The 20,133-nt window shown below is 40.5% G+C and overlaps 1 protein-coding gene across 4 annotated transcripts in view; it reads left to right on the top strand.

The window, feature by feature from the left end:
* The window catches only part of TTN (titin), a 273,480-nt gene extending 257,344 nt beyond the window's left edge, over positions 1–16,136 (top strand). For all 4 annotated transcript variants that reach the window (XM_015110458.3, XM_077957272.1, XM_077957273.1 and 1 more), the window contains 14 exons: positions 571–873; positions 1,766–2,068; positions 2,170–2,754; positions 2,885–3,190; positions 3,297–3,596; positions 4,222–4,797; positions 4,897–5,202; positions 5,565–6,158; positions 6,283–11,891; positions 12,016–12,172; positions 12,897–13,588; positions 13,690–13,843; positions 14,371–14,673; positions 14,811–16,136. In XM_015110458.3, the coding sequence (XP_014965944.3) occupies positions 571–873; positions 1,766–2,068; positions 2,170–2,754; positions 2,885–3,190; positions 3,297–3,596; positions 4,222–4,797; positions 4,897–5,202; positions 5,565–6,158; positions 6,283–11,891; positions 12,016–12,172; positions 12,897–13,588; positions 13,690–13,843; positions 14,371–14,673; positions 14,811–15,109 (10,487 nt within the window). In that variant the 3' untranslated portion in view covers positions 15,110–16,136. The remainder of the gene's footprint in view (positions 1–570; positions 874–1,765; positions 2,069–2,169; positions 2,755–2,884; positions 3,191–3,296; positions 3,597–4,221; positions 4,798–4,896; positions 5,203–5,564; positions 6,159–6,282; positions 11,892–12,015; positions 12,173–12,896; positions 13,589–13,689; positions 13,844–14,370; positions 14,674–14,810) is intronic.
* Positions 16,137–20,133: the final 3,997 nt, after the last annotated feature.

Below are 20,133 nucleotides of genomic sequence, written 5' to 3'. Positions count from 1 at the left end.
GATGTAAATAAAAATAGGTCACAAAATTAACCCTGTGGTCTTTCTAAGGTTTCTAAACCTCCTTTTCTCAGAGCTTTTCAACACACTTAGGCTTGATTTTTTTTTAAATCTTCACTCTTATGAAAGAGGAGGGAGTTAGGAAGAAAGGAATGGAAGGAAGAAAAGAGAGAAGGGTAGGAGGAAGAGAGGAAAGGAAGGAGGACTGGCAATGTTATAGTGAGAAAAAAATACACAGTCCATACTTAATAAATGTAGAATTGAAGAAAATGAGGAACAGCAAGGAAAGTACAAAATTAAACCTCAGCATCACCCAATATACCCATGTAACAAACCTGCACATGTACCCCTGAACCTAAAACAAAAGTCAAAATTTTTAATAAAAATAATTAGTTAATTAAATGATTTAAATTAAAATTTACAAATAGTACAAAAGTGAAACTATTGGAAAAATAGTCATGTGTCTTATATCTTTTAAAATACCAACCAAAACCTAAGGCACACACAAATATATGAGTCATTGTTTCAATTTATCCATATTGCCATATCCTGTTAACCTCTGTCTTGTCACAGGTATTCCTGGACCCCCAGAAACATTACAGATATTTGATGTTTCCCGTGATGGTATGACACTTACTTGGTACCCACCAGAGGATGACGGTGGCTCCCAAGTGACTGGATACATTGTGGAGCGCAAAGAAGTGAGAGCAGATCGATGGGTCCGTGTAAATAAAGTACCTGTGACAATGACACGGTACCGCTCCACTGGCCTTATTGAAGGCTTAGAATATGAACACCGTGTCACAGCCATTAATGCAAGAGGGTCTGGAAAACCAAGTCGTCCTTCCAAACCCATCGTTGCCATGGATCCAATTGGTAAGTACATTTTGTATCAGTCAAGTTTGAGTTATAATTTATATGTGGGAAAATTCACCTTTTTGAAGTATACAGTTCTATGACTTTTGAAAAATGTACTGTTTTGTAATCACCACAATCAAAATGTGGAATATTTTTATTACCCCATAAAGTTCCCTTGTGTCCATTTGTAATCAGTCCCTTCCCCACCCCAGCTGCTAGCAATTTCTGGCAAATAATTTTTAATATTCTTCTCTGGAGTCAATTTCCACCTCTTTAAGATAAGATTCATAATATATGCTTTCTATCACAATTAACATTTTAAAACAAGTTAATATTTCTGGAAGCACTTTAAAAACTGATGATAAATGTAAGATAATAATAGTGATTAAAAATGAAGCACATTTAAGAGAAAGGAAAGTGAAAAATGTTAAGTATTTTTAACTGATAAAATGAATAAAATTTTCTTTTTCTTTTTTTTTTTTTTGGAGACAGAGTCTCACTCTGTCGCCCAAGCTGGAGTGCAGTGGCATGATCTTGGCTTACTGCAACCTCTGCCTCTCAGGTTCAAGCAATTCTTCTGCCTCAGCCTTCTGAGTAGCTGGGATTACAGATGTCTGCCACCACACATGGCTAATTTTTATATTTTTAGTAGAGACGGGGTTTCACCATGTTGGCCAGGCTGGTCTTGAATTCCTGACCTCAAGTACCTGCCTACCTCGGCCTCCCAAAGTGCTGTGATTATAGGCATGAACCACCACACCCGGCCATGAATAAAATTTTCACATGACAAAAAAACAGGCTAATGTTAACAGTCCCTGTTTCAACAACCCATTGAATTTGTTAGGTGGCAGAGCTAATTTTCAACTTTGCGGCAACTTTAACCAGTATATTGTCTTATTCTTATTCCCAGCTCCTCCAGGAAAGCCACAAAACCCAAGAGTTACTGATACAACAAGGACATCAGTTTCCCTGGCCTGGAGCGTTCCAGAAGATGAAGGAGGATCTAAAGTCACAGGCTACTTGATTGAAATGCAAAAAGTAGATCAACATGAATGGACCAAGTGTAACACCACTCCAACCAAGATTCGAGAGTATACTCTAACACACCTACCTCAGGGTGCGGAATACAGGTTCCGCATCCTAGCTTGTAATGCTGGTGGACCTGGCGAGCCTGCTGAGGTACCAGGAACAGTCAAAGTCACTGAAATGCTTGGTGAGAAATATGATCATTTACTTTCTGCAATAATTGCCATAGACTTATTTCTTACTCCCCCTACCCCAAATGCTAAATTGAAACCCTACTCTTTTTTCCAGAATATCCTGATTATGAACTTGATGAAAGATACCAGGAAGGCATCTTTGTAAGGCAAGGTGGAGTCATCAGACTTACCATACCAATCAAAGGAAAACCATTCCCAATATGTAAATGGACCAAGGAAGGCCAGGATATTAGTAAGCGTGCCATGATTGCAACATCTGAAACACACACTGAGCTTGTGATCAAAGAAGCAGACAGGGGTGATTCTGGCACTTACGACCTGGTTCTGGAAAATAAATGTGGCAAGAAGGCTGTCTACATCAAGGTCAGGGTGATAGGAAGTCCCAACAGTCCAGAAGGGCCACTGGAATATGATGACATCCAGGCCCGCTCTGTGAGGGTCAGCTGGAGACCTCCTGCTGATGATGGTGGTGCTGACATCTTAGGTTACATCCTCGAGAGACGAGAAGTGCCTAAAGCCGCCTGGTATACCATTGATTCTAGAGTCCGAGGTACATCTCTGGTGGTAAAAGGCCTTAAAGAGAATGTAGAATACCATTTCCGTGTTTCAGCAGAAAACCAGTTTGGCATAAGCAAGCCCTTGAAATCTGAGGAACCAGTCATACCAAAAACACCACTGAGTAAGTGTCCTTTCAACCACAAAATTATAAACATTATTTCAGCACTTTTCTGTTTTTAAATGAAAATCATCGGCTTATAAGACTTGGGACTGTACTCTAATACATGTGTGCTTTCTACTTATATTTATAGATCCTCCAGAACCTCCAAGCAATCCTCCGGAAGTACTCGATGTAACCAAGAGTTCTGTTAGCTTGTCCTGGTCCCGGCCCAAAGATGATGGTGGTTCTCGAGTCACAGGCTACTACATTGAACGCAAAGAGACATCCACTGACAAGTGGGTCAGACACAACAAGACTCAGATCACTACCACAATGTACACTGTCACGGGGCTTGTTCCCGATGCTGAGTATCAGTTCCGAATCATTGCACAGAATGATGTTGGCCTAAGTGAGACCAGCCCTGCTTCTGAACCAGTTGTTTGCAAAGATCCATTTGGTAAGGAATTCAGAAGAAGGGGTTAAATTAAAGAAGCAAGCCATGTTTGGTCCTTTTATTTCACCAGTAAAGCTGATTCCCTTTTCATTATTTTACAATATTTCAGATAAACCAAGCCAACCAGGAGAACTTGAGATTCTTTCAATATCCAAAGATAGTGTCACTCTACAGTGGGAGAAACCTGAATGTGATGGTGGCAAAGAAATTCTTGGATATTGGGTTGAATATAGACAGTCTGGAGACAGTGCCTGGAAGAAGAGCAGTAAGGAACGTATTAAGGACAAGCAATTCACAATAGGGGGTTTGCTGGAAGCTACTGAATATGAATTCAGGGTTTTTGCTGAGAATGAGACTGGGCTGAGCAGACCTCGAAGGACTGCTATGTCTATAAAGACTAAACTCACATGTAAGTAGCCTTTGGTTCTCTACTTATTATTTACAAACTAAACAAATTAAGGCTAATTCCCCCTCTATACTAAGTAGAACGCTGGAAAGCTTTATTGGAGAGCAAGTGTTTAGAAAGAAAAGCAAGTGCACACACAGGAAATATGATAAGTTCTATAGGAAACCATTCCAAGCACATAACTTCAGCAGGAGATGTTAGATGCAGTGAACTGAGCACTTTCCTTGAGCAATTCCCTCTAATGCAATGGTTTCTTTTTTAAAATACTTCCCAACAAGATTTGAAAGGTCAACAATTGTATGCCACTTCAATGAACCTAAGTAAAGGCAAGAATACTACAGAATTATAGAGAGAATTTATAGTCCCTTAAAAGCCTATACATTATTAATTCCCTTCCAATCACAAAGGGAAAAAGTCATTCTACAGAAAATGTGACAATGTGCTCATTGAATCCCTATTTACCATATGATCCTAAGAAAATCACTTCAAAGAGTTTTTAAGAATTAGGCTAATATGTAAATCATGGTATGTGTTAGTAAATAAGGTAAATTCATTCCTGATGTACAAGGACAAAGGATTACAGATTGAGTAGTAACAATCACTTAATATTATCTTTCATATCGTTCAGCTGGAGAGGCCCCAGGAATACGCAAAGAAATGAAGGATGTTACCACCAAATTGGGTGAAGCTGCTCAACTCTCATGCCAGATTGTTGGAAGGCCTCTTCCTGACATTAAATGGTACAGATTTGGTAAAGAGCTCATACAAAGCCGGAAATACAAAATGTCTTCAGATGGACGCACACACACTCTTACAGTAATGACAGAGGAACAGGAAGATGAAGGTGTTTATACCTGCATAGCCACCAATGAGGTTGGAGAAGTAGAAACCAGTAGTAAGCTTCTCCTGCAAGCAACACCACAGTTCCATCCTGGTTACCCACTGAAAGAGAAATATTATGGAGCTGTGGGTTCTACACTTCGGCTTCATGTTATGTACATTGGTCGTCCAGTACCTGCCATGACTTGGTTCCATGGTCAGAAACTTTTGCAAAACTCAGAAAACATTACTATTGAAAACACTGAGCACTATACTCATCTTGTCATGAAGAACGTCCAACGTAAGACTCATGCTGGGAAATACAAAGTCCAGCTCAGCAATGTTTTCGGAACAGTTGATGCCATCCTTGATGTGGAAATACAAGGTATTTTATTTTTATTTTCAGTGCTTTTTATTTTTAAAAAAAAAAAAAATCTCAAAAACACACTATGAAAATCACTACAATTGTATTTTCCCCCAACAGATAAACCAGACAAACCTACAGGACCAATTGTGATCGAAGCTCTATTGAAGAACTCTGCAGTGATCAGCTGGAAACCACCCACAGATGATGGAGGCTCCTGGATCACCAACTATGTGGTGGAAAAATGTGAGGCCAAGGAGGGGGCTGAATGGCAATTGGTGTCTTCAGCCATCTCAGTGACAACCTGTAGAATTGTGAACCTCACAGAAAATGCCGGCTATTACTTCCGGGTTTCAGCTCAGAACACTTTCGGCATCAGTGAACCTCTAGAAGTGTCCTCAGTTGTGATCATTAAGAGTCCATTTGGTGAGTACAACCTGATTTCCATATCTTCCTATGGTAAAGTTCCATCTTTGTATGAAATTCTTTTAAACAGAAAGAAATTTTGAAAGGAAATAGCAAAGATTCAGATAAAGTACAAGTGCCTTTACTTTCATTTTAATTGAATGTTTGCATATCTAAAAGGAGAAATATATATCCTAACCCCTTTTTAAAAATACAACTTTGGTTTTTGATATGTCTTAGTATAAAGTAACCAATTTCATTTTTCTGGAATACCTATTTTTTAATAAAATTTTGGACTCATAACATTCTTTTCTTAAATAAATAAGCTTTAATAAAGCTGCCTGTTTCATCTCATGACTTAAATCTTTTGGTTTTTTTAATAGAAAAGCCAGGTGCTCCTGGCAAACCAACTATTACTGCTGTCACAAAAGATTCTTGTGTTGTGGCTTGGAAGCCACCTGTCAGTGATGGAGGTGCAAAGATTAGAAATTACTACCTTGAGAAGCGCGAGAAGAAGCAGAATAAATGGATTTCTGTGACAACAGAAGAAATTCGAGAAACTGTCTTTTCGGTGAAAAACCTTATTGAAGGTCTTGAATATGAGTTCCGTGTGAAATGTGAAAACCTAGGTGGGGAAAGTGAATGGAGTGAAATATCAGAACCCATCACTCCCAAATCTGATGTTCCAATTCAGGCACCACACTTTAAAGAGGAACTGAGAAATCTAAATGTCAGATATCAGAGCAATGCTACTTTGGTCTGCAAAGTGACTGGTCATCCAAAACCTATCGTGAAATGGTACAGACAAGGCAAAGAAATCATTGCAGATGGATTAAAATATAGGATTCAAGAATTTAAGGGTGGCTATCACCAGCTCATCATTGCAAGTGTCACAGATGATGATGCCACAGTTTACCAAGTCAGAGCTACCAACCAAGGGGGATCTGTGTCTGGCACTGCCTCCTTGGAAGTGGAAGGTAAAAATATATTATCATCAATTTGAGGCTAAATGAGTTATTAACTTGGGGGGTGCAGGTTATTGCACTTAAACAGATATTGTTAGGTGTTGCTAAATTATATTCTTATTTTTTTCTGATACAGTTCCAGCTAAGATACACTTACCTAAAACTCTTGAAGGCATGGGAGCAGTTCATGCTCTCCGAGGTGAAGTGGTCAGCATCAAGATTCCTTTCAGTGGCAAACCAGATCCTGTGATCACCTGGCAGAAAGGACAAGATCTCATTGACAATAATGGCCACTACCAAGTTATTGTCACAAGATCCTTCACATCACTTGTTTTCCCCAATGGGGTAGAGAGAAAAGATGCTGGTTTCTATGTGGTCTGTGCTAAAAACAGATTTGGAATTGATCAGAAGACAGTTGAACTGGATGTGGCTGATGTTCCTGACCCACCCAGAGGAGTCAAAGTTAGTGATGTCTCACGAGATTCTGTCAACTTAACATGGACTGAGCCGGCCTCTGATGGTGGCAGCAAAATCACCAACTACATTGTTGAAAAATGTGCAACTACTGCAGAAAGATGGCTTCGTGTAGGACAAGCCCGAGAAACACGTTATACTGTGATCAACTTATTTGGAAAAACAAGTTACCAGTTCCGGGTAATAGCTGAAAATAAATTTGGTCTGAGCAAGCCTTCTGAGCCTTCAGAACCAACCATAACCAAAGAAGATAAGACCAGAGCTATGAACTATGATGAAGAGGTAGATGAAACCAGGGAAGTCTCCATGACTAAAGCATCTCACTCTTCAACCAAGGAACTCTATGAGAAATATATGATTGCTGAAGATCTTGGGCGTGGTGAGTTTGGAATTGTCCACCGTTGTGTTGAAACATCCTCAAAGAAGACATACATGGCCAAATTTGTTAAAGTCAAAGGGACTGATCAGGTTTTGGTAAAGAAGGAAATTTCCATTCTGAATATTGCTAGGCATAGAAACATCTTATACCTCCATGAATCATTTGAAAGCATGGAAGAATTAGTTATGATCTTTGAGTTTATATCAGGACTTGACATATTTGAGCGCATTAACACAAGTGCTTTTGAACTTAATGAAAGAGAAATTGTAAGTTATGTTCACCAGGTCTGTGAAGCACTTCAGTTCTTACACAGTCATAATATTGGACACTTTGACATTAGACCAGAAAATATCATTTACCAAACCAGAAGAAGCTCTACCATTAAAATAATAGAATTTGGTCAAGCCCGTCAGCTGAAACCAGGGGACAACTTCAGGCTTCTATTCACTGCCCCAGAATACTATGCACCTGAAGTCCACCAGCATGATGTTGTCAGCACAGCCACAGACATGTGGTCACTTGGAACACTGGTATATGTGCTATTGAGTGGTATCAACCCATTCCTGGCTGAAACTAACCAACAGATCATTGAGAATATCATGAATGCTGAATATACTTTCGATGAAGAAGCATTCAAAGAGATTAGCCTTGAAGCCATGGATTTTGTTGACCGGTTGTTAGTGAAAGAGAGAAAATCTCGCATGACAGCATCAGAGGCTCTCCAGCACCCATGGTTGAAGCAGAAGATAGAAAGAGTCAGTACTAAAGTTATCAGAACATTAAAACACCGGCGTTATTACCACACCCTGATCAAGAAAGACCTCAACATGGTTGTGTCAGCAGCCCGGATCTCCTGTGGTGGTGCAATTCGATCTCAGAAGGGAGTGAGTGTTGCTAAAGTTAAAGTAGCATCCATTGAAATTGGCCCAGTTTCTGGGCAGATAATGCATGCAGTTGGTGAAGAAGGAGGACATGTCAAATATGTATGCAAAATTGAAAATTATGATCAGTCTACCCAAGTGACTTGGTACTTCGGTGTCCGACAGCTGGAGAACAGTGAGAAATATGAAATCACCTATGAAGATGGAGTGGCCATCCTCTATGTCAAAGACATTACCAAATTTGATGATGGTACCTACCGATGCAAAGTAGTCAATGACTACGGTGAAGACAGTTCTTATGCAGAGCTATTTGTTAAAGGTGTGAGAGAAGTCTATGACTATTACTGCCGTAGAACCATGAAGAAAATTAAGCGCAGAACAGATACAATGAGACTCCTGGAAAGGCCACCAGAATTTACCCTGCCTCTCTATAATAAGACAGCTTATGTAGGTGAAAATGTCCGGTTTGGAGTAACTATAACTGTCCACCCAGAGCCTCGTGTAACATGGTATAAATCAGGTCAGAAAATCAAACCAGGTGACGATGACAAGAAGTACACATTTGAGTCAGACAAGGGTCTTTACCAATTAACAATCAACAGTGTCACTACAGATGATGACGCTGAATATACTGTTGTGGCAAGGAACAAATACGGTGAAGACAGCTGTAAAGCAAAGCTGACGGTAACCCTACACCCACCTCCATCAGACAGTACCTTAAGACCCATGTTCAAAAGGTTACTGGCAAATGCAGAATGCCAAGAAGGCCAAAGTGTCTGCTTTGAGATCAGAGTGTCTGGCATCCCCCCACCAACATTAAAATGGGAGAAAGATGGTCAGCCACTGTCCCTTGGACCTAACATTGAAATTATCCATGAAGGCTTGGATTATTATGCTCTGCACATCAGGGACACTTTGCCTGAAGACACAGGTTATTATAGAGTCACAGCCACTAACACAGCTGGGTCCACCAGCTGCCAGGCTCACCTACAAGTGGAACGCCTGAGGTACAAGAAACAGGAATTCAAGAGTAGGGAGGAGCATGAGCGACACGTACAAAAACAAATTGACAAAACCCTCAGAATGGCTGAAATTCTTTCTGGAACTGAAAGTGTGCCACTGACACAGGTAGCTAAAGAGGCTCTGAGAGAAGCTTCCATCCTTTACAAACCAGCTGTAAGCACCAAGACTGTAAAAGGGGAATTCAGACTTGAGACAGAGGAAAAGAAAGAGGAGAGAAAACTCCGGATGCCTTATGATGTACCAGAGCCACGCAAGTACAAGCAGACTACCATAGAAGAAGACCAACACATCAAGCAGTTCGTGCCCATGTCTGACATGAAGTGGTATAAAAAGATACGTGATCAGTATGAAATGCCTGGGAAACTTGACAGAGTTGTACAGAAACGACCCAAGCGCATCCGCCTTTCAAGATGGGAACAGTTCTATGTGATGCCTCTTCCACGCATTACGGATCAATACAGACCTAGATGGCGTATTCCTAAACTGTCCCAAGATGATCTTGAGATAGTGAGACCAGCCCGCCGGCGTACACCTTCTCCTGATTATTACTTTTACTACCGACCTAGAAGACGTTCTCTTGGAGACATCTCTGATGAAGAATTACTCCTCCCCATTGATGACTACTTAGCAATGAAAAGAACAGAGGAAGAGAGGCTGCGTCTTGAAGAAGAGCTTGAATTAGGTTTTTCAGCTTCACCCCCAAGCCGAAGCCCTCCACGCTTTGAGCTTTCTAGCCTACGTTACTCTTCACCACAAGCTCATGTCAAGGTGGAGGAAACAAGAAAAGACTTCAGGTATTCAACCTATCACATCCCAACGAAGGCTGAAGCTAGTACAAGTTATGCAGAACTGAGGGAACGGCATGCCCAGGCTGCGTACAGACAGCCAAAGCAACGGCAAAGAATCATGGCTGAGAAGGAGGATGAAGAGTTGCTTCGCCCAGTTACGACCACCCAGCGTCTCTCAGAATACAAAAGCGAACTTGACTACATGTCAAAGGAGGAAAAGTCTAGAAAGAAATCAAGGCGACAAAGAGAAGTGACAGAAATAACAGAAATTGAGGAAGAATACGAAATCTCAAAACGTGCTCAAAGAGAATCATCCTCATCCGCATCTAGACTACTGAGACGACGGCGCTCCCTGTCTCCAACTTATATTGAGTTAATGAGGCCGGTGTCTGAGCTGATCCGGTCACGTCCACAACCGGCTGAGGAATACGAAGATGACACAGAAAGAAGGTCACCTACTCCAGAAAGAACTCGCCCACGATCCCCCAGCCCTGTGTCTAGTGAGAGATCACTCTCGAGATTTGAGAGGTCTGCAAGATTTGATATCTTTTCCAGGTATGAGTCCATGAAAGCTGCTTTAAAAACTCAGAAGACATCAGAAAGGAAGTATGAAGTTTTGAGTCAGCAGCCTTTCACACTGGACCATGCCCCTCGAATCACATTGAGAATGCGCTCACACAGGGTACCATGTGGCCAAAATACACGTTTTATTTTAAATGTTCAGTCTAAGCCAACTGCTGAGGTTAAATGGTACCACAATGGTGTGGAACTCCAAGAAAGCAGTAAGATTCATTACACCAACATGAGTGGAGTTCTGACCCTGGAAATTCTGGACTGTCATATTGATGACAGTGGAACCTACCGTGCTGTGTGCACCAACTACAAGGGTGAAGCTTCTGACTATGCAACATTGGACGTAACAGGAGGGGATTATACCACCTATGCTTCCAGGCGCAGAGATGAAGAGGTCCCCAGATCTGTTTTCCCTGAGCTGACAAGAACAGAGGCGTATGCTGTTTCATCATTTAAGAAAACATCTGAGATGGAAGCTTCGTCTTCTGTCAGGGAAGTGAAATCACAGATGACAGAGACAAGGGAAAGTCTCTCCTCATATGAACACCATGCATCTGCAGAAATGAAAAGTGCTGCATTAGAAGAAAAGTCGCTGGAAGAAAAATCCACAACCAGAAAGATCAAGACAACTTTGGCGGCAAGAATGCTAACAAAGCCACGGTCCATGACTGTCCACGAGGGCGAGTCTGCAAGGTTTTCTTGTGACACCGATGGTGAGCCGGTACCAACTGTGACCTGGCTGCGTAAAGGACAAGTGCTAAGTACTTCTGCCCGCCACCAAGTGACCACCACAAAGTACAAATCAACCTTTGAGATCTCTTCAGTTCAGGCTTCCGATGAGGGCAATTACAGCGTGGTGGTAGAAAACAGTGAAGGGAAACAAGAAGCAGAGTTCACTCTGACTGTTCAAAAGGCCAGGGTAACTGAAAAGGCTGTGACATCACCACCAAGAGTCAAATCCCCAGAGCCTCGGGTGAAATCCCCAGAAGCAGTTAAATCTCCAAAACGAGTGAAATCTCCAGAACCTTCTCACCCCAAAGCCGTATCACCCACAGAGACAAAAACAACATCAACAGAGAAAGTTCAGCACCTCCCAGTCTCTGCCCCACCAAAGATTACTCAGTTCTTGAAAGCAGAAGCTTCTAAAGAGATTGCAAAGCTGACCTGTGTGGTTGAAAGCAGTGTATTAAGTGCAAAAGAGGTCACCTGGTATAAAGATGGCAAGAAACTGAAGGAAAATGGGCATTTCCAGTTTCATTATTCAGCAGATGGTACCTATGAGCTCAAAATCCATAACCTCACTGAATCTGATCAAGGAGAATATGTTTGTGAGATTTCTGGTGAAGGTGGAACATCTAAAACCAAATTCCAATTTGTGGGGCAAGCCTTTAAGAGTATCCATGAGAAGGTATCAAAAATATCAGAAACTAAGAAATCAGATCAGAAAACCACTGAGTCAACAGAAACCAGAAAAACTGAACCAAAAGCTCCTGAACCAATTTCCTCAAAACCAGTAATTGTTACTGGGTTGCATGATACAACTGTTTCTTCAGACAGTGTTGCTAAATTTGCAGTTAAAGCTACTGGAGAACCCCGGCCAACTGTCATCTGGACAAAAGATGGAAAGGTAACCAGTTCTTAAATGTCTCTTACTTTTATCTTCTAAAATATTTTATCTCCTAAATTCAGCTTCCCAAAAAACACTTAAAATGAAATCACTTTTTAAAGCGCAAATCATTTGCATTCTACAGGCTATTACACAAGGAGGTAAATATAAACTCTCTGAAGACAAGGGAGGGTTCCTCTTAGAAATTCACAAGACTGATACTTCTGACAGTGGACTTTATACTTGTACGGTAAAAAATTCAGCTGGATCTGTGTCCTCTAGCTGCAAATTAACAATAAAAGGTAGGTTGGCTTTTGTTTTTACCCACATTTTTTCAGAAGATAATATTAGGGAAATATTTTCAAACATCCCCCCTTATATACACATACAAGAAAGTATTAAAATAAAATTATTTTCCTAATTCCAGAATGCAATTTGTACACCAAAGTAGAAACACACATTTGAAGTTAGCATATGCTTTTCTATGAGCATAAAAAGCAGTTATTATATATGGTATTATATAAGATTCTATAGTGTCAGCCCCTGCTCCCAGGAATATTTAAGAATAAAGTCAGTGAATATACAAAATGGCACTGCTTGCCTAAACCTTCACAGTTGCTAATTGTCCAAAGCAGTACAAAGTTAATTAAAGAACTATTTCTGTTTTACCAATTAAAATTAGTTTGCTTTCATTTCAATCTTCTGAAAGATAATTTAATGTTTTGGTTACTCAAAATCTCCCAAATCCACTTATCTCCTAAATCCTTTGACTATTCTTTTCAAGACGTTTTTCCTTAAGTCATAGGAATCATCTTTGGTTCAGTTTAGTTTAAGGACTCATTACACTGATTTCAAAAGTCACACATGACAATTTTCCAAAAGTGTAACTGAGAAAGTATTAGGTATTACCTACACTGCATGAAGTTGACTTTTTTCTTTGTATGTTTTTCACATGCAGAATCTAGAAGAGTAAAAGGTGGGGGTCTCTTTCTAATTAAGTTTGCCTTACAGAGGTTTCTTTTTTAGCTGTAAAAGACACTGAGGCACAGAAAGTCTCTACACAAAAGACTTCTGAAATTACATCTCAGAAGAAAGCTGTTGCCCAAGAGGAAATTTCCCAAAAAGCCCTAATGTCTGAAGAAATTAAGATGTCAGAGGCAAAATCTCAAGAAAAGTTAGCCCTCAAAGAGGAAGCTTCAAAGGTTTTGATTTCCGAAGAAGTCAAGAAATCAGCAGCAACCTCCCTGGAAAAATCCATTGTCCATGAGGAAATCACTAAAACATCACAGGCATCAGAAGAAATCAGAACTCATGCTGAGATTAAAGCATTTTCTACTCAGATGAGCATAAATGAAGGTCAAAGAGTGGTTTTAAAAGCCAACATTGCTGGTGCCACTGATGTGAAATGGGTACTGAATGGCATAGAGCTTACCAACTCTGAGGAGTACCGATATGGTGTCTCAGGCAGCGATCAGACCCTCACCATCAAGCAAGCTAGTCACAGAGATGAAGGAATCCTCACCTGCATAGGCAAAACCAAGGAAGGAATCGTCAAGTGTCAATATGATTTGATGCTGAGCAAAGAACTCTCAGATGCTCCAGCCTTCATCTCCCAGCCTAGATCTCAAAATATTAATGAAGGACAAAATGTTCTCTTTACTTGTGAAATCAGTGGCGAGCCATCCCCTGAAATCGAATGGTTTAAAAACAACCTGCCAGTAAGTTTAATTATGAATATATTATTGAAGAAAAAACTAAAATACCATGTCTTCCACATCTAAAGAACTTCAACATTTCCTTTCTTTTTCCTTCGTCTTAGATTTCTGTTTCTTCAAATGTCAGCATAAGTCGCTCCAGAAACATATACTCTCTTGAAATCCGAAATGCATCAGTCAGCGACAGTGGAAAGTACACAATTAAGGCCAAAAATTTCCGTGGCCAGTGTTCAGCTACAGCTTCCTTAACGGTCCTTCGTAAGTATCTCCTCACCATTCTTCCTTACATGCTTAAGGCCTTTAGATGGTTTTTTTTTGCCTCTCTTTCAAGCACTGAAAACTCTAAGAAGCCTTATTAAATTCCATGTGAAAGAGGGACAGCCATCCGATGTGAATTCATTCTTGCAGTCAAACTTTCTTTATAGTTACACAGAAACTTGGATAGATTACATTTCAAAGTAAAGCTACCAACTGCCCTGTAACATTTATTTTCAGGACGCACAATATGTCAATTACTTTCTATATGACTAATCATTTTTTTCCTGGTGATTCCTAGCACCTGCATGTAATGTAATGATAGAAATATAAGGATTCATGTTTTGGAGACATTGAGCTAGCTCTTGACAAATGTATGTATATATGTATTTGCTTATGCTTCAACAGCAAATTGTTTGGGTTATGCTGCTGTGCGTGTGTTGAAGTTTCCATTTCTGTAAGTCAGCGTCATATGTCACCAATTAACCAGATGTCATTGATGTTCACTGTGTATCTGCTATGCTCCACAGCTCTAGTTGAAGAACCTTCCAGAGAGGTAGTATTGAGAACAAGTGGTGACACAAGCTTGCAAGGAAGCTTCTCGTCTCAGTCAGTCCAAATGTCTGCCTCCAAGCAGGAGGCCTCCTTCAGCAGTTTCAGCAGCAGCAGTGCTAGCAGCATGACTGAGATGAAATTTGCAAGCATGTCTGCCCAAAGCATGTCCTCCATGCAAGAGTCCTTTGTAGAAATGAGTTCCAGCAGCTTTATGGGAAAATCTAGTATGACACAACTGGAAAGTTCAACTAGTAAAATGCTTAAAGCAGGCATAAGAGGTGAGCAATAAAATTACCGGTAGAGGTAGACAAGCCAAGTAACATGGTGTAGTCTTTAGTACACACAATTCAGTAGAAAGCAAATCTTTATTTTTTTCAGTGATTCTAAGACTTTTTTTTGTCATTGTTCCATAAAGGAATTCCGCCTAAAATTGAAGCTCTGCCATCTGATATCAGCATTGATGAAGGCAAAGTTCTAACAGTAGCCTGTGCTTTCACGGGTGAGCCTACCCCAGAAGTAACATGGTCCTGTGGTGGAAGAAAAATTCACAATCAAGAACAACAGGGGAGGTTCCACATTGAAAACACAGATGACCTGACAACGCTGATCATCATGGACGTACAGAAACAAGATGGTGGACTTTATACCCTGAGTTTAGGGAATGAATTTGGATCTGACTCTGCCACTGTGAATATACATATTCGATCCATTTAAGAGGGCCTGTGCCCTTATACTCTACACTCATTCTTAACTTTCTGCAAACGTTTCACATGGACTAATCTTTCTGATCTGTAAATATTTAAAGAAAAAAAAAGTAGTTTTATATCAACCTAAATGAGTCAAAGTTCAAAAATATTCATTTCAATCTTTTCATAATTGTTGACCTAAGAATATTATACATTTGCTAGTGACATGTACATACTGTATATAGCCGGATTAACGGTTATAAAGTTTTGTACCATTTATTTTATGACATTTTACAATGTAACTTTTGAAACTAACTGTTGGTAGGAGAAAGTTTCTTATGGAACGAATACCCTGCTCAACATTTAATCAATCTTTGTGCCTCAACATACTGTTGATGTCTAAGTATGCCTCAGTGGGTTGAGAAATTCCCCACTGAAGATGTCCTGTCCACCTAAAAGAGAATGATGCTGTGCACATCACTTGATATGTGCACCAATACCTATTGAATCAGAAATGTAAGGCATTGGTGATGTTTGCATTTACCCTCCTGTAAGCAACACTTTAATGTCTTACATTTTCTCTGATGATGTCACACAAAATTATCATGACAAATATTACCAGAGCAAAGTGTAACGGCCAACACTTTGTTCGCTCATTTTACACTGTCTCTGACATAAGGAGTGCCTGAATAGCTTGGAAAAGTAACATCTCCTGGCCATCCCTTCATTTAACCAAGCTATTCAAGTATTCCTATGCCAGAGCAGTGCCAACTCTTGGAGGTCCCAGGGTGCAGCCAATGCCTTTGTGTGGTAGTTCTAAATTTTAATTGCACCTGAAAAACCTGGGCACCTAAGCAATGAGCCACAGCAAAAACTAAAGAACAACAACAAAATAAAGCTGTCGTTAAATTTTAAACAACAATATTACTAATTGCCCAAAATGTCAATTTGATGTAGTTCTTTTCATGCAAGTATAAATTCAATTGTTAGTTATAATTGTTGGACCTCCTTGAGATAGTAACAACAAAATAAAGCAAGCTATCTGCACCTCAAAATGTGTGGCTGGTTGTTTTCTGTGAAATTCTGGGGTGGGGAAGTATGCACCTTCAAGTATCACAAAAACAATCATAGATAGATAAGGCAACTCAAGTTCAAAACAGCCCATACTATAAGTTCTTTTAAGCAAATATTTAAATTATCGTGTTAGATGTATTCAGCAATTTTGTTTAAAAAGCCTAGATATAGTTCTCATGGATATATTTATCCCCAAAAATTTATCTTCTAAATATATCAAGAAAAATATTTTTAGGAGAGCTGATTCAACTTGGAATCAGCTGTGATTCAATATCTTTGATGGATTTTGACCATCTACAATTTCACAATCTTTTGTGCTAAACACCACAGGGAACAATACAAAGATGATTAACACGGTATAGATACAGTCCCTCAAAGAGCATAGTGAACAGAAAAGGACAATTTCAGGGAAAATGATCAGTTGTGCATCTGAGTCCATATTGGCTACTGCAAGTCCAAATTGAGACAAAACAAATAAAGGACCTCAGAACTAAAGAACTATTTTATTACCAAGTCTAGATCAGTTGTTTTAAAAGCATGGTAGAATGACAGTATATGCAAGACTGACACTATTTTAAATAGTGTCATTCTACTACGCTTTTTAAACAACTGATCTAGACTTGGTAATAAAATAATGCGAAAAATATCTGTATTTGTCCACTTCAATTTGCTAACCATAAGCCTATGATGTTATTTGCCTAAACTGACCGCCTTAATGTAAGTACAGGTGACCAAAGTTGAAGCAAATGTACTGTCAGTTTTCATTCTCCAGAGGAAGATCCTGGGTCTTCACCAATTTATTCAGCAAGTTTTCTGTCTGAAGTCAGATTCCCTAAAAGCGGAGCCTGAGACGGGGATTCTTGTCTCAGTAGTTCTTTGAGGGATTATTACTCTCAGGGAAAAAGGGAATGGGGCAACCGGCAGATAGGGCAGAGGAAGAAAGCTCAGCAAGAATGGGGCCTCGGCAAAAGCCTCAGCCAGATCTAACAGGGAGCATCAATTATACCACAGAGTTGGTACCATCTAGGAGCAAGGGGGCTGACATTTTGTACTCCCTTACCAACCAGTCAATGGCTACAGGCTATAAGCTGAGGGGCTGAGGAGGCATGGAAGAGGGAAATAACCTTCCCAAGTGAAGAGGGGTGCCTGTTGGCCAGGTCAATTCTCCACGGACTAGGGCAGCCAAACAGTGAACAATCAAGAAATCGAAGGAAGAATACACATTCCCTCGATATCTGAGTGATGCCAACATAAACCACTACATCATCTTACAATGTTAAATGCCTATTCTTACCTTAATATGAGAGGCAGAACTGGCTAGGTGATGCCTAAGGATGATTCCCAGCCTTGACATGCTAGTATTCTTACATATCCTATCCGTGGCTGATATAGTCTGTGCTGACGAAAATTCCAAAACCGAGGACAGGATTTCGCACTTGCTGCAGTTGCGGCTCGCAGGCGCTGAGATCCAATTTGGGCCTGGGAGAGTGGGGAGGGAGAGCAATCTGCCCAGTGAAGGACAGCTGCGCTAAAGGCAAGGTTTTATTTCTGTTTATCCCTTAGCAAAAGCCCACTGCGCTCCAACAGAACGGCCAGAAGCCCCTTTCCTGGCTTACCGGGGAGCCTCTTTCCCCTAATTCCTCCAAAAACAGCACTACTCCGAAGACGCTGGGGGAGGGTCTTCCTGCCCTATACCCCACCTTCCGCAGCGCCAGGAGTGGTTCCTCAGCATCATGGCGTCATTTCCGAGTCAGATCCGCTCTTCTCTCCCCAAGTCAACAGAGGGCGACAGGGAGCACCAAGCCAATGCGTGCTTTTTGGTTCCAATCTACCCCCTCGGCAAAACGCATGGGCAAGTTTCACGGTCATCCTGCCCCTTTTTCTTAAATCCTTCACGTCTGTTTTATAAACCCCACACCTGGCTACATGATCAGCCGAATAATGTTGCAATTACACATCTGCATTCAAAACCCTGCATTCAAAACCCGCTCAAATCTAAGACCTGCTGTTTACTAACTTACTTCACCTGGGGCAGATTACCGAACTTCTCCGTTCTTTGACATTCTCGTCCGTAAAATGAGAATAACAGCAGCAACCTCACAGTATTCTGAGGATTAGACAAGTTACTACATGTAAAACTCAGAACAGTGCTTAGCAGAGCACCCAATAAATACCAGCAATCATTATTCTGTTAGGGACCACTGTACAGAATATTGAAGCTAGGGACTAGAGAGGCAGCATTTTAGAGGGGACCTAGCCTAGGTCTCACTGGTACTCATTAGATGTACAGCAGGCCACCTTCATTCTTGGGGAACCTATCCCAAGATCCCCCAGTGGAATCCTGAAACTGGATTATACTGAATCCTACATATACTATGATTTTTCTTACACATACATACTGATATGGTTTGGCTGTGTTCCCACCCAAATCTCATCTTGAATGGTAGCTCCCATAATTCCCACCTTGTGAGAGGGACCCGGTAGGAGATAATTGAATCATGGGAGCGGTTTCCCCCATACTGTTATCATGGTAGTGAATAAGTCTCACGAGAGCTGATGGTTTTGTAAGGGGAAACCCCTTTTGCTTGGTTCTCATTTCTCTCTTCCCTGACACTATGTAAGATGTGACTTGCTCCTCCTTGCCTTTGCCGTGATTGTGAGGCCTCCCCAGCCACGTGGAACTGTAAGTCAATTAAACCTCTTTCCTTTATAAACGACCCAGTCTCAGGTACGTCTTTATCAGCAGCGTGAAAATGGGCTAATACACATACCTATGAAAGTTTAATTTATAAATTAGGCAAATTAGGCACAGTAAGAGATTAACAACAATAATAGAATATAACAATGTACTATAATAAAAGTTATATGAATGTGATCTCTCTCTGTCTAAATATCTTATTGTACTGTACTGCAGGTAACACAAAACAGCAGAAAGTGAAACCACAGATTAGAGGGGACTAGTATATTCGTTATCTAGCACTGCTGGAACAAAGTACAACAAACAGAGTGGCAGACACAACAGAAATGTATTGTCTCGCAGCTCTGGAGGTTGGAAGTCTAAAATCAAGGTGTTGGCAGGGTTGGTTCCTTCTGAGAACTCTGAGGGAAGACTCTCTCCTAAGCCTCTCTCCTTGTCTGTAGATAGCTACCTTCATGTTCACACGACATTTTCCCTGCATGTCTGTGTCCAAATTTCTCCATTTTGGAATACCAGTCATACTACTGAGGCTCATCCTAGTTACCCCACTTCAACTTAATTACCTCTATAAAGCCTATCACCAAATAAGTTCGCATCCTGAGGTACTTGAGGTTAGGAGTCCAACATCTCTTAGGGAGGGACATAATACACATCTATCACCCTAGATGTGACAGACTTAGAACAGCACCTCTCTGGAATTTCTGTAAAGAGAGATTTATTCTCTCTATCCAATAGTACCTGATTATGTAGACGGTTGTAGAGGTTGTTAAACCAGAAACAGTCCATAAAATAACAAGTTAAATTTGTATCTCCATGGTGACTGATTCAAGAAGAATGTTTTATGATTGTGCTCCAGAAAGAAAAAGTAATTTTCAATTTTGTTTACTGTGCCGCAAATGTAATTTTGAGAAATTCAGCAGAGAAAGTAATTTCCTTGTAATAGGAGAAAATAGTGTCTGCTACTTAAGTAGGACTTTTGAAAATAGACTGGCCCATGGGTTTTTATTTTGTTATAAAATGTGAAAACTTTGTTTTATGCATTTTGGTACCCCTGGGTCAATGTTTCCCAAACTCTGCTCCTCAAGATTTTGTGGAAAAACTGTTCCACTGCCTAATAAACTTAGGATTTGGGTAACTGTTCTTCTCTATACAGGATTTCTCGGAGTCTTCGATGAGCTATGAATTATGTTTCCAGGAGGTGGCACAGTGCTCCCCAAATTTATTTGAAGACAGAATTTGCTTTTCATTGGTGCTATGCACAATGCAGGTGCACAGCATGT

Source organism: Macaca mulatta, chromosome 12 (assembly GCF_049350105.2).
Source record: "Macaca mulatta isolate MMU2019108-1 chromosome 12, T2T-MMU8v2.0, whole genome shotgun sequence".
NCBI classification, from domain to species: domain Eukaryota; kingdom Metazoa; phylum Chordata; class Mammalia; order Primates; family Cercopithecidae; genus Macaca; species Macaca mulatta.
Note: the sequence above shows the minus strand (reverse complement) of the source record. Positions and strands in the feature narration are given on the sequence as shown.